Source organism: Carcharodon carcharias, chromosome 14, assembly GCF_017639515.1.
Source record: "Carcharodon carcharias isolate sCarCar2 chromosome 14, sCarCar2.pri, whole genome shotgun sequence".
In the NCBI taxonomy this organism is placed as follows: domain Eukaryota; kingdom Metazoa; phylum Chordata; class Chondrichthyes; order Lamniformes; family Lamnidae; genus Carcharodon; species Carcharodon carcharias.
The window spans coordinates 97893104-97906966 of NC_054480.1; the positions used below are offsets into that span (position 1 = coordinate 97893104).

Consider the following 13863-nt stretch of genomic DNA (forward strand, 5'->3'; position numbering starts at 1 on the left):
GGCTCTATTAGAAGCTTAGACATAGGCCATTTATGGTTTAAATTTTCTCACTGCTAACTTTGACCTTGTAAGATAAACACAGGTTACCCTTCAACTGTAATTAATCCAGACTTGGTTGATTTACATTTACTTTAGGGTTGTTTATCAGTTTCTTAATGAAGCTTTTCTATTTATCCACATTTTAAAAATTCCAATTCCTAAAGCTAAAAGTTATATTCTATAACATATAAATTATGAAACTAGACATTTGCAACAAAATAAAACTACAAAAAGCACTGAGCATTGCCAAACCCCGCTGGTAACAGCCTTCCAGTTGCAAAAACACCTGTCAATCATTATCCTTTGTTTCCTGCCACTAAAGCCAATTTCGGATTCAATCTGCAACTTTCTCTTGGATCCCAAGGGCTTTTGCATTTTTGGTCAATCTGCCATGTGTCAAAAATCTTGTTAAAACCCATGTCGACTACATCCACTGCATTTCCCTCAACAATCATACTTGTGACCACTTCATAAAAGTTTAATCAAGTTTGTCAGATGCGAACTTCCCTTAAATCCATGCTGACTTACCTAGATTAATCTTTCCTCTCTAAATGAAGATTTTTACTACCCCTCAGAATTGATACTAATAATTAGGACAAATCCAAAGCTAAGCTAACTGGCCTTTAACCACTTGGATTATGCCTTCCTTTTTAAATAATGATACAACCTTAGTGGCTGTCCAATCCTCTGGCACACTCTAGCCAGGGAGGATTTAAATATCATGGTTGAAGCTGCAATTTCCTTCCTTTTAACAATCTAGGATATATTTCATCTGGGCCTAGTGATTTATCTACTTTCAGAGATGCAAAATCCTTTAATACTTGCTCTTGCAATGTTTATCCCATCCGATATTTCATATTCTTCCTGCATACTATGGTGTCATCAGCCCCTTCATTTGTGAAGATACCCTCAGAGTAGCCATTAAAACTACCCACATCCCCCAACTCCACACATAGGTTACCTTTGTGGTCCCTAGTAAGTCTCACTGTTTCCTTAGTTTTCCCCTTGCTCTTTACATATTTAAAAGAAACTTTGGATTTTCCTTAATTTTTACTTACCAGCATTTTCTCATGCATTCTTTGCTTTCCTAATTTCCCTTTTAATTTAGCCCTTCACTTTCTGTATCCTTCTAGGCCTTTCTTCCTGTCCAGCTTAATTCTTTAAAACTAAATCTGGAACTCCCCTTGTTGGGCTCGCCACATACTGGCTTAAAAGTTTCTCCTAAATGCAGCTTAGGAGTTCTGTTCTTTTTGCACTGACTGTATCCCAGTTAATATTAGCATTACCATTACTGCCTTGTTTTTGCATGTCAGAAATATGCCTACAAATTTGATCTTCTATCTCCCTCAGATTGTTTGGAGGTCCTACTGCCAGCAATGTGATTGCCCCTTTTTTATATAGCCTCATTTAATGATCCCTCTAACAAATCCTGTAATTGTTTCTTTTATGAATATTGACACCCAACAACTTTTTCTTTAATCTCCCTCAATCTCATCTGAAAACCCCGTAACCACGAACGCTAAGCTGTCATTCCTGCTGCTTTCTAAGCCATGTTTCAGCAATAGCTAAGAAATAACCATACTTCCAAGTGGCAATCTGTGCCCTGAGCTCACCTGCCTTATTCATTATATGCTTTGCATTTAGGTATATGTCATAAAACACAATCAAACTTTTTTTGTTTACCCTGCCTTCCACTTGCGTTGTTAATTTTCTCCCATCCATTTCCAAGCCTGCTTTTCTCTTTCCCAAATCTGCTCAGCTTTCTATCCCCGCCTAGCTAATTTAAAACATAGTATAACAACCCCGCCTGTGAGGATATTAGTTCCTGACCCTACTGAGGTACAATCTGTCCATCCTGTACAGATCCGACTTCCCCAGAACCAGTCCCAATTCCCCAAGAATCTAAAAGCCTCCCTCTGCACTATCTCTCCGTGCACACATTCATCTGCTCCATCCTGTGTCAGTCCTTACTTTTAGGTACTGCTTCTTAGTCTCTTTGCAAATTCCTTAAAATTTACCTGCAGAACCTCAAATGATTTTCTACCTATGTCATTGTTCCATGGTCATTGGCTGTTCACCCTCTTCCTCCAGCCGTTCTGTGATACCTTTGATCCTGACATGAAGGAGGCAACATACCTGCTCTGAAATCATGCCTGGTAACATGGAAACACCAGCCTTTTTCCCAATCTGTGGAATCCCTTATAACTACTGCTGTCTTGACCTTTCTCCTCCCTCTGTCCACATGAGCCACCAAAGTGCTGTGGACTTGGCTTTGGCTACACTCTCCATCAGTATTTAGAACTGAATACTGATTAGAAAGCAAAATGCTCTCGGGTTGCCCGAACTACCTGCCTGCAGTATTAGTCTGGTAGTCATCCAGTCCCTCCCTGTTCGCACTCTTCCTGAAACATGCAATCCATGAAACACTCATCCTCATGGATGGGCTACAGTGACAACAACTATTGTTCAAGCTCCAAAACGTAGAGCTTACATTCCTCCAGCTGATGACATGTCTTGTATTGTTTGGTTGTCTGTGACCTGGGAGCCTTCTGGAGTTACTTCATGACACAAGACGTGCATTCCATGAGTTTGAGATGTCCTGCCATATCTCTATTTATTAGATTAATCCACTTAAACCAGATATAATTAACATATTCTTTGTTAATATATTTACTGTTTTACTTCTAATTAACTACTGTGTGTTGCTCAGATACTTCTCTGCAGAGCCTCCTGTCAGAGTCTTGAGGTCCCGTCCAAAACCTGCAAGAACATTTCCCAGTGTTCCCAGATCCCAAAAGTGCCCTAATGCTGATAAATCATTGTCTTGAACATGTTGCTTAACTAAACAGCAGCCTATTTTATCAAGTCTTTCTTGAGCACAGCAATGGTGGTTACTTCGAGTAGACAGGCTTAAAACCTTAGTTAAGGGTTAGCCCTGTGTTGTCTGATCCAACTGTATGAAAGTGTAATAACTGTGTACCTCTTTGTGAGCCAAACCGCATACATATGTTTTCAATGCACTTCCGCTCTGCATGTAGACTAAGTAAACTTTTGGTGTGGCTAAATACAAATTATTAGGCTGCTTTAGTTAACAACAAGTGAGCATTCAGAGCAATGATTACGACCCAGCTCACTTTGTTGAATTAGTCGGTGCACCTTGTCTTCGTGCAGTAATGCAGCATAATAAACATGACATTTTTCCACTGCAGTGGGTTGTTTGGTTGGACTTCTAGCTACCCAGCTGTATGAAGCCTTAGGAACTCTGCCAGCTTCCAGCTCTTCAAATTCTATGTCATAAGTTTTAACTTTCTTTGAGCCACTTAGGGTGTTACAAGATCTACAGAATGGTTACTTGGCACTGTATCATATAACTGTTTGAGCGTTTCCTGGCCTGTTGATAGTCACATCCTAAATCAATGTACATATTTCATTACAGGAGGACATTGAAGCCAGTGTTGACCAATTACAGGACATTTCAGCATTGGATGTTAATTTTGGGCCTGAAGCTGACATCGAAGGTGCAATGGCAGGGTGTGCTGATGAAAATGAGATTGAACAAATCACAGCATCTTTAACTGAGAATATTGAACACGTAGGACTACCTGTAGATATCACTATGCAGCTGCCTTTGGAAATGGGTACAGAAGAACCTCTGGAATCACCTCTAATTCTAAGCACAGATCTTCCAGCTGAAGTATGAAGAATTTGAATTAACTCACTCTTTTCATGGATGTGTATTTGCATTCAATTGTGGATGGGTAAAATTTGTTGTAAAGGGAGCAAAGCTGAACTTGGAATTCAGTTTATTCTAGAAGGGACTTGAGAGTGTAGTGGATTAAAATACTTCCTTGACCTGGGTTTGGATATCGCCCAGACTCTCGAGATAAGCGTTGCCTCTTTAGCTCTGGTAACTAAACTTACACTTTCAGGAAGTTATTAATTTCAAGTAGATAAGACCATAAATAGATAAAAGGTGTTTTAGATTTTATAAATGATATGTAAAGAACTCAAATTTGTGCAAAATATAGGTGAGGCCACAGTTGAATTACTCTGTTCAGTTTTAACTGCAAATGGGATATCAAAACCATAGAGAGCGTATTGCATAGATTGACAAGGATGGTGCCTGGAATGGGAGGATATTCAAGTTGAGGAGGAGAAACTTTAGATACAAGAGCACTGAAGACTGGAAGAACATTTGAAGAGATTTTAAAGATAATGAGCAATCTTAATGAAGTGAACAGGGAAACACAGTTTCCTCTGGTCGTGGAGGGGGTGTCAGTAATCATCAATTTAATGAGAGAAATTCAAAAAATTCTTAGGGGCTGGAAGGGGTAGAAGTTGGCTCAGGGAGTGCTTTGCATCTTTTAATGAGAAATATCAATATTTGAAGGAGATGAATAATGGAAGAGTGGAAGAGCTGGCTAAACTTGAGACTCTGGTTTTAATTTCAATTTGACTTCTACTGAACTTTGCATGTATAGCACAGATTTACTCATAAATTGGCAATCTCAGCCATAGTAGGTGGCGTACGGCATGGGGAAGAAACTATTACAGTGGCAGAGATATTAGAAGAATGGGATTAAGCAAACCTGAGAGAGTAGAAAGAACCGCACTCATTAACCCTTGCCTGAATTGGATAGTGCTAATGATTTTAAATGCTGATGTTGGGTGTCAAATGTGCCCTCCAACCCAGCAATGCTGATCCTCAATTTACAAACGTTCAATTCTGCTGTTCTTGGGTAAAATGTCACATACTAAGAAACAGGCAGCTCTTTTTGACACAATTTCTATAACAATCTGCTTATCAGAAAGTCACCTTGCTTTTCAACTTCCAACATAAATAATATTAGTATGAGAATGAAATTTTGGAAGGGGCACCAGATGGGCTAAATCCATCTATTTCTGGAACTGCAAGGTAACTTTGCTGTTGGATTTGAAATAAAACTTGTTTACATGTAGCATTTTGACTGTATGTTCAATGGACATGTTTTGCATGTCAGTTCAATTTGAACCTTTTTTGCTTGAAAAATTTAATACTTGATATATTTCAGATCGTGGATGAACCAAAGGAGATGATTGACACAGAGATGCCTTCCGCTGCAGATGAGGAGTCTATGTCAATTAAAGAAGTAGGATGCCACTTTGTGATTGTTAACTTTTAAAGGTTATTAAAGGGCTTCTTGAAACAAAACTCATTTTGAAGCAGCATCTGTGGAGAGAGAAACAAAATTAACATTTCAGGTCATACGGACTCGAAACGTTAACTTTGTTTCTCCCTCCACAGAAGCTGTCAGACTTGCTGAGTTTTTGCAGTATTTTTTCTGTTTTTGTTTCAGATTTCCAGCATCCATAGTATTTTGCTTTTATCATTTTGAAACAGCAGCATATTTTGAAAGCTGTGTCAATTCATTTAAGTAATGGTAATACTCTGTTTAAAAACAAATCTATTTGTTGATCACAAGTTCCATAGGATTTTATTTATAGCAAAATTTTGTTTGCAGATGAGGCAGTATTATGAGGTAAAAAGCAAGAGTCAGTAACAAGTGTAGCCAATGTAGTGTGCTGCAAGTCCAAAAAGTGAAATGTTTATCAAAGGGAAGTTTTGAACTAGCAGAGATCTGCAAAACATTGGCTGTGAAATTATCTATTTGCAAACTACTTCTTTAAAACTTCCATCCTTCTGTCATGATATGCCCATCCCAATCCCCCATTCCACAAATTGTAGACTGCACCCCCCACGCCCCCCCAAATGCCTGCTGGTTTTCTTTCCTCCCACTGGTGCTGATTGCCTTCTCCAGCTCGCCCCTTGCATGCTGCTGCTACCTCATCACTGACATTCCTCACTGCCATGTTTCTTAAGCATAATTTTTACATTGTACAACACTGTCCAATTGCCATTATCTTCCGATATGCTTTGTAATACCTCAATCTCTGGTGATGCTCCAAGTTAGGAAACACAAAAATTTGAAACATTATGCTGTAAGTATAATTCATGTGACCAGTGCCAGTACCCTAGTGATATTCCAGGGAGTAACCCAGTCCATTTGTGTTACTGGCTTACCCTTGCATATCACCGCTTTACAAAAGAGGAAAATGCAAAAGATCGTTGGTCTCTGGAGTCTGGGCCATTAAATATTTTTAAGGCTGAATTAGATAAATTATTGATTGACAAGGGAGTCTTAAGGGTATAGGGGGTAGACGGGAAAGTGGAGTTGACACCACAATCAGGTGAGTCATGATCTTATGAAATGGTGGAGCAGACATGTGGGGCTGAATAGCCTGCTGCTCCTAACTCATATGTTTGTATGTGCAGGAATTTTTGGAGGTGTTGGGGAGATGATTGAAGATGAGGTCAGGGATAGGTTTTGAGGACTGTTCTGAACGTTGGGAGAATTGAAGCAAGATGTAGTGATTTTGGAAAAGCACTTGAGGTCAAACCTATGATACTTGGAGACTCTGGTTGGGATACAGCAGTCCCAGAGGAGGGCAAAAGCTGGGATGTAAACACAGAGGAGGTTGATGAGGTATGGTCAGATTGCACCATGTCAAATTATTTCAAATATTTTGAACTCCGAGTAGGGACTGAAGGGGGAGTGGGATGGGAGGTTTCAGAGGCCAGTGTTTTGAGGGTGAAAGGGTGCCAAAAGGTATATGAGGCTGACGTATGTTGAAATTGTGGCGTTTTATGTTGGGAGATGGGGAATCAATGTCATTGAGAAAGTGGGCAAGTATTTAGAATTGGGTAAGATGAAGGTGAGTCTTTCAGACTGCTCGGAGTTTGTGGTGGGTGGGAGACCAGCTGCAGTAGCATTGATAAAGAGCTGGAGGTGATGAGTAAGATTTCAATGACAGGCTGAAGTAGGATTGGAGGAGACCAATATTGCACAGTTGGAAATGAACGGTTTTGGTGATGGATGGAAATATAGAGTTTGAAACAGTCCATTTCAGCCTGAGTGATTATCTCGGGAGGGGGAAGAAGACACTGGCTTGGAAACAGTTATGGGGTTGGAGTGTGCGGACTTGTAAACGGCTTTTGGTCTTGGTCAGCTGGAGGAAGCTGTGATTCATAGATTTCAGCCTGATGGAGATGGTTTTGGAGACTCGAGGTGGAACTGGGATATCTGCATACTTGGGAAAATTTGCACAGTACCATCAGGTGATGTCATTTAGGGGGCAGAATATAGTTCCTTTAAGGACTGCAGTGGTGATCTTGCAGTTAGGATGAGAAGACATTGAATGAGATGCATTCGTTATATCGGGCGGATTAGAATGAACAGTGAAGAATTCTAAATGGATGCATAGAGAGGGAATTCAGGAGGAAAGTGTATTTTTTATACCTTACTCAAAAGTTCCTCTTTGTTCAAAATGTACCCTGGGGAAACATGTCTGTTTTAAGTATCTTGGTATATTCTTTGACAATTTTAATAGTGCAACTCGCATTTATGTAATGGTTTGCAACATTGGAAACCTGAAGTGAACTGAGATGGTGCACTTTAAGTTGATCGGTTTAGTTGTAGTTGGCAGTTACCAGAGCACTGCTTTAAACTTTTTTTGCAGTGTCCTAAATTGAGAGATTTAAATTGAGAGATTTTTGAATAGTTTATGTTTTTGCATCCTTCATCTGTGACAGAACCAGTTTTCTGAAATCAACTTGGCTTGTGGGTACATAATTTTCAAAATTTTTGGCTCCCTGGCTTATGCCAGAGTACAGAAACAGGAAATGATCACAAAAGACAGATTCTTCTCTATTAAAACATATATTAAAGTGTAATTCAGGCTTGGAAATTTTATTGTGCCTAGGTCAACCAAAGAAGAGCTTGAAAAGTTACTTAAATTTTGTATATGTTAGATGATCTATGGACCTTAATTATGTACAATCTTCTTGTCAGATATAAGGAGCATTAATGATTTCTAATCTCATTTATTTTCAGGATGCTGAAGATTTACTTGAAGAAACAGGTATTAAAGAAACCCTCCTTCCATCCATGTGCCCCAGTGCAACTTTTTTTCTCACTTTTTAAAAAAAAACGTGATCACATGCAAGTATTCTGGTGTGTAATAGCAATGGTTCAGAGCAGCACAGGTACAGGGAGACTGGAAAACTTAGGCATATCCCAGATCTTCTACATTAATTCAATTACTACAAGGCTCTAATTGCACAACTGACCCAACATGAACTGACAGCATTAGAACATCTGTTAGCTTTCCTAAATGGGAAGAACCAGCTATGCTGTATATATTTTGAATGCAATCTAATTCCTGTTGAAGTCTTAATTGATAAATTGTATATATAATGCCACTCGAAGTATGATTACAGTCTTGCACATTAGTTTTATGGAACTTTAATCGCTATTAAGGCACTTAGTAACAGATATGAGATGTGGGGTAAATATTAAACCTCAGCACCTGATTTCAAATTTATTTAAATTCTGTCAGTTGTATATTTTTAATGAATTGAAACTTGAGATCCATCAACCCGTGTAATCCATTGGGTTAGTAATTTAACTCGCTGATATGTTTTCTGTCATCCTAGGGCAATAATAAATGTGCAGGTGTTCTTTGCCTGAGTGATTTTGGCCTGGGAGTTCTCTTCAGGAAGAGGGGGAAGACAGTGACTCAGTTGTGCTATATAGGCATGTATATATTAAAAAATAAGGCCAGCACACATTCATGCTGTTATCCTTATTTCAATCTAATTGGGTTTTCTAACCTCGATCTGGTGATGTGTATGAGTACACAAGAGCACTCTGTTCATATGTCTAAATTCTATATAATGGGCAATGAGGTGAAAGTGCTATTAGGAAAGTTTAGACTCTAAACTGCACTATTGCCAGAGTAAAAGAAACTGACCAGTTTATGATATTTGAATAAAAACAAAATACAAAGTCAAGTGAACTAAGGAAATGCTGCAGATTAAAGCAAATAGAAGATCAATCTCCCCAGGAATATTAAAAGACTTGACGAACAATCTACCCACATATGTTTTGTTGGACTCTTGCTTCACTTGGAAGAAATGAAGTTAATCAGAAGACTTAGGACTCTCAAAAGGAAACATTTATTGAACACTCATGGATGCAGTTTGGAAATAATAATTTCTGATCATCTTGAACTGCAAAGGAATTTCTGACTTCAACTAATTACTTCTTGGAAATACATGGACATGTCATGGTTTTACTTGAACTACTACTTCCAAAGTTATCAGTTTGCAGCATTGAGGACTTCTGATACGTGAGGTTAATAAAATATTTATTGGTAAATTAGCGAAGAAATTACAATGAATTTGATTTTTCTAGGTAGTTGTGTGCTCCCTCAGTTTTCCAATCTCCCTGTGGTTCTAGTGAAAGCTAGGGGCAGTGTCCTGCATAGTTACACGGCAGACACAATAGCTCCGTGAATGTTCTTGCTGTATTTCAGTGGTAATTAAACCTTGTGCCATTCTATTCCCATTGATCCCGTAGAGAAGGAGAATGTAGCCGAGAGTTCGGGGGAAGCTTGTAGTTCAGTCCCTATCGAGGAGGAACCCCCTGAAGAGGCACAGCTATCTACACAAGAAATGATCAACATAGAGTCCTACCAGAAAGAAGAAGAAGATGACAACATCTCAGTTACTGTACAAGCAGAGGACGCGCTGACATTAGAACTCGACAATGACTTGCTTTTGGATGCGCCCAAGAAAGAATCAAAACCACCAGGGACTGACTCAGAGAAAACCTCCGATCAAGCACCATGTGGCAATAAAAATGAAACTGAAATGAATGCAACAGCAAATATGAGCGAAATAGAAAACGACCAACAGAAACAAGAGTTAGAAGTGGCAGGCATTGAGAGCACAGAGAAAGAACAGCAGCCAGGAACTGAGGAAAGCAAAGATGAAACAATGAAAACAGAAGATGAAGGTGATTCTAATGAAGCAGCTAAGAAAGAAACCTCGATTATAGAGGGCAGTGATCAGAACAAGAGGTTTGTTGTTTCTCAGTTCTAGATCAGAAGCTTTCTTTTTTTCATTCATACTAAGATTCCAGTAAACCTATCTCGTGAATTGGCCTGCACCGTGGTGGTAATTTTGATCTTTTTTGTTTTTGTTAAAAGTTCTTAATTTTCTTTACCTGTACTGTTAGAGGCGAATTCCTTTTACACTTTCTGCTCTCCTCCAACCTGCAGAGGTTGTTCACGAACTGGAATATTTTGCTTCCGTGTACTCTTCACCGACAGTACCAAAAATGTAATGAGGCATTTTTTTATACAGTTCCATTTGCAATTGGGATCTAAAATATCATTGATGCCCCTACATCCAATATGTTTGGTTTATTGCATTCTCAGTGATCTATAACTGACAGTAGCTGTATGCTTTGGTAGGTATTCAACAGATTGCTTGGATTGGAAAAAGTTCTGTTTTTTGCAAATGTACATTCCTGAAATCCTATTTGTTCTCTATCTAATAAATCTGATTTTGTACCTTTAGCTCTGTCAAGGATGGGAAAGATGCTAAAATCGCAGCAAAGGATGAGAAAGGTAGGCCACAGAACATAGCCAGTGTTTGGAGCCATTAATGACTGTAGTTCTGTCTTGATCCAAGTTAATAACAGTAGCTATGTTCTTGCGAACATGAAATAGGAGCAGACGTAGGCCATTCAACCCCTCCAGCCTCCTCTGGCATTCAGTAAGATCATGGCTTATCTGTTTGTTTCAGATTCCACATTCCCATCTACCCCAATAACCTTGAATTCCCTTGTCTAACAAGAATCTATCTACCTCCACCTTAAAAAAATATTCAATTATCCCACCTCCACCACCTTCAGAAGCAGAGAGTTTTAAAGTTGCACAACCCTCAGTGAAACTTTTCGTCCTAAAAGGGTGATTCCTAAATTTAAAACAGTGCCCCCTAGTTCTGGACTCACCCACAAGAGGAAACATTCTTTCGGCATCCACCTTGTCAAGACCATTCATGATCTTATATACATCAATTAAGTCACCCCTCACTATTCTAAACTCCAGTGGAAACGAGCCTAATCTGTCCAACCTTTCCCCATAAGGCAACCCGCTCATTCTAGGCATTAATTTAGTAAACCATCTCTGAACTGCTTCCAATGCATCTATGTCCTTTCTTAAATAAGGAGAACAAACTGCACACAGTATTCAAGATGTGGTCTCACCACTGCTCTGCATAATTGAAGCATAGCATCCTTAATTCATCTTTTAAAGGATAGCATTCCATTAGGCTTCTTAGTTACTTGCTGCACCTGCATACTAACTTTGTGATTCATGCACTAGAGCACCTAGGTCCCTCCGCACATCGGAATTCTGCAGCCATTCTCCATTTAAGTAATAATATGCTTTTTTATTCTTCCTGCCAAAGTTGTCATTTTCCCTTTCATTGAATCCATTCACTCAGAACTTGACGCTGTTGATAAGGGCCAATTTCAAGATTTTTGGAAGTGTTATTGTGCAAGTGATTTTTCTGCCCATCATTCTTAACTGATGTAAATCATATGATCAAAGAAATAAAATTGTGGTTTTGTTTGTATCCACTAAATAATTTACTGCAAACCTCTTTGTGTTTTACTATGTAAATGTTATACGTTTAACCCCGCACCCCCCCCCAAAGGAAATTAATTTGGGATCATTTGTTGACTCCTAAGAATTATATTAATATCTGTTCACTAGAGGGATTGTGGGTAATAGAAATATTAATAGCATTGCATTTTCAGAGGACAAAAAGGCAAGAAGTATATTTAAAGTAGGTGATTAACATATGTGGAAGAGAAGCACATGATGGAAAGATTATACCTAATCTGGATAGATAGCGTGTTTTCACATTTTTGATTTTCCTAGTCTTGGCTCAAATCAGAATTTCAGGTGGCAGCTGGCATAATAAAGAACACGATGATGTAACTATCTTGAAACTTCTATTATTCTACTTTTTTCAGTGCAATGGTTGTTGATTTGAGTATGAAATGCCTTAAATGAAGTGCAGTTTATTTACAAAGTAACAGTTTTTGGATTTCTTGATGCCTGCCCAATTATTTTGGATGAATGTTGATCCAGAAAAAAGTTTTTTTTGCTTACTAAAAATACTTTGTCATCCAGGCCGATCTGGTAGCACCAGCATTTCGGATGCTGCAGGCAAGAACCTTTGGGTGAGTGGCCTGTCCTCTGCCACCAGAGCAACTGACTTGAAGAACCTCTTCAGTAAATATGGCAAGGTAACGCCTGAAGTTTTTTAGTGGCTTGTAATGTGTGAAACAACTTTATGGGTTGATGCGCCTTAAGGTATAAAACTCTGGTTAAGCGATTTTTAGTTTATTAAAATTAAACTAAATCAACCTTACAGGGCTACGGGGATAGACTGTACAATTGGGACTGACTGGGTTGGTTTATGGAGTGTCGTCATGGACTTGATGTGCTGAATGTCCTCCTGTGTCATAATGATTCTGACTATGAGACTCATGATATTTGGTAGAGAGTATATTTTTAATACCATAAACGCCTAACAGAAATGTGCTGTCTCAAAGTTGATTGTCATTTGCTTTCTACCTTGTAGGTTTGGAAAATCTGGCAGTTAATCCTAAAAAATAACGTCTTCAGTTTCTCGCATAACAGAAAACATTATGTATTTAACCAGAGCCATACCAGCTAAAATAACTAATTGTTGTTTATGCCCAAGTGCAGAAAAGCAGAGAGATTTGGGTGATGCCAACCATCCTCCCATCCTTCACCCTCCCTTAACTCCAGCTTGTCTAAAACTCTTTTGTTTTCTATACTGTAACAAGTTCCACTCGTCTGTTTCCCAAAGTCAATAGTGACCAGCATTGGTTCCTGATCTTGTGGTGTCTCAAATTTAAAATAACTCTACTTTCAATCTTTCCATGATCACAGAACTTCCTACCTCCGTAATCACATCTAACACTACATCCTCTTTTCTGTTCGCCTCAAAAAATCTCCCCTGTGTGCTTTGAATTGTGTCACTCTGGTATTCCCTCTGAATCACTCTGACCTTACAGTTTCCAGTGATCTTCAGGAATGGGCTTTCAGGAGACTTATGTAAACCAAATGCCTGCAGAATCCTTTAGCCAGATCAATCTTCAGACATCCAAAAAGAACTCAAAATGGGAAAATGCACTTCTCTTAATGTCTACTATTTTGACACAGGATTCTGTTGATATTTCTCAAGGTTCAGCTACAATATCGATTGAAAGACTGTAAATGCATATTGCCCTGAATTTTAATTGACTTCTGCCTAGGTGCCCTGCTCCCATCTCTTGGTGTTCCAGAAACAGTGATGGGCAAGGAAGCACCCTGTAGTCCATTCACCTGTCCCATACAATTGTGATATATTTTATATCACAATATGTATACTCTCCACATCATCCAAAACATGTGATCTCCTGGGAGAGACGAAAAACCAGATTTTAAAACCCTGGCCAATTTGCAGGTGTCGTTTGGGGCCGGGGGGGTGACTGAAACCTGGGGCATTCCTGTCTGACCCATCGAGCTGATCAAAACTAATCCAGGAGGCCTTTCTGCCCTTGATGTAATTGGTGATGTTCATCAGACACCAGAAACTGACCTAGCTTACACTTGGAAGGAATTTAGTGAATCGGCATCTGCCACATGAGAAGATAGCCTGGAAGGCCCTCTATATTCTGGAGAAGGAATCACCTGCTGACATCTAACCCAGATCAGGCCTTTTTCCAACTTAAAATTGAGAGAAAATCAAAACACTAGATGCAGGGAATCTGAAACAAAAGCAGAAAATGCTGGGAAAACTCAAGTCTGGCAGTATCTGTGGGAGAGAGTGTTAACGTTTCAAGTCTGTATGACTCT

General features: G+C 39.1%; 1 protein-coding gene across 4 annotated transcripts in view; it reads left to right on the top strand.

The window, feature by feature from the left end:
- The window catches only part of safb (scaffold attachment factor B), a 70395-nt gene that overhangs the window by 15006 nt on the left and 41526 nt on the right, over positions 1-13863 (top strand). For all 4 annotated transcript variants that reach the window (XM_041204039.1, XM_041204038.1, XM_041204040.1 and 1 more), the window contains exons 4-9: positions 3476-3733; positions 5091-5168; positions 7971-7998; positions 9498-9999; positions 10502-10551; positions 12127-12242. In XM_041204039.1, the coding sequence (XP_041059973.1) occupies positions 3476-3733; positions 5091-5168; positions 7971-7998; positions 9498-9999; positions 10502-10551; positions 12127-12242 (1032 nt within the window). The remainder of the gene's footprint in view (positions 1-3475; positions 3734-5090; positions 5169-7970; positions 7999-9497; positions 10000-10501; positions 10552-12126; positions 12243-13863) is intronic.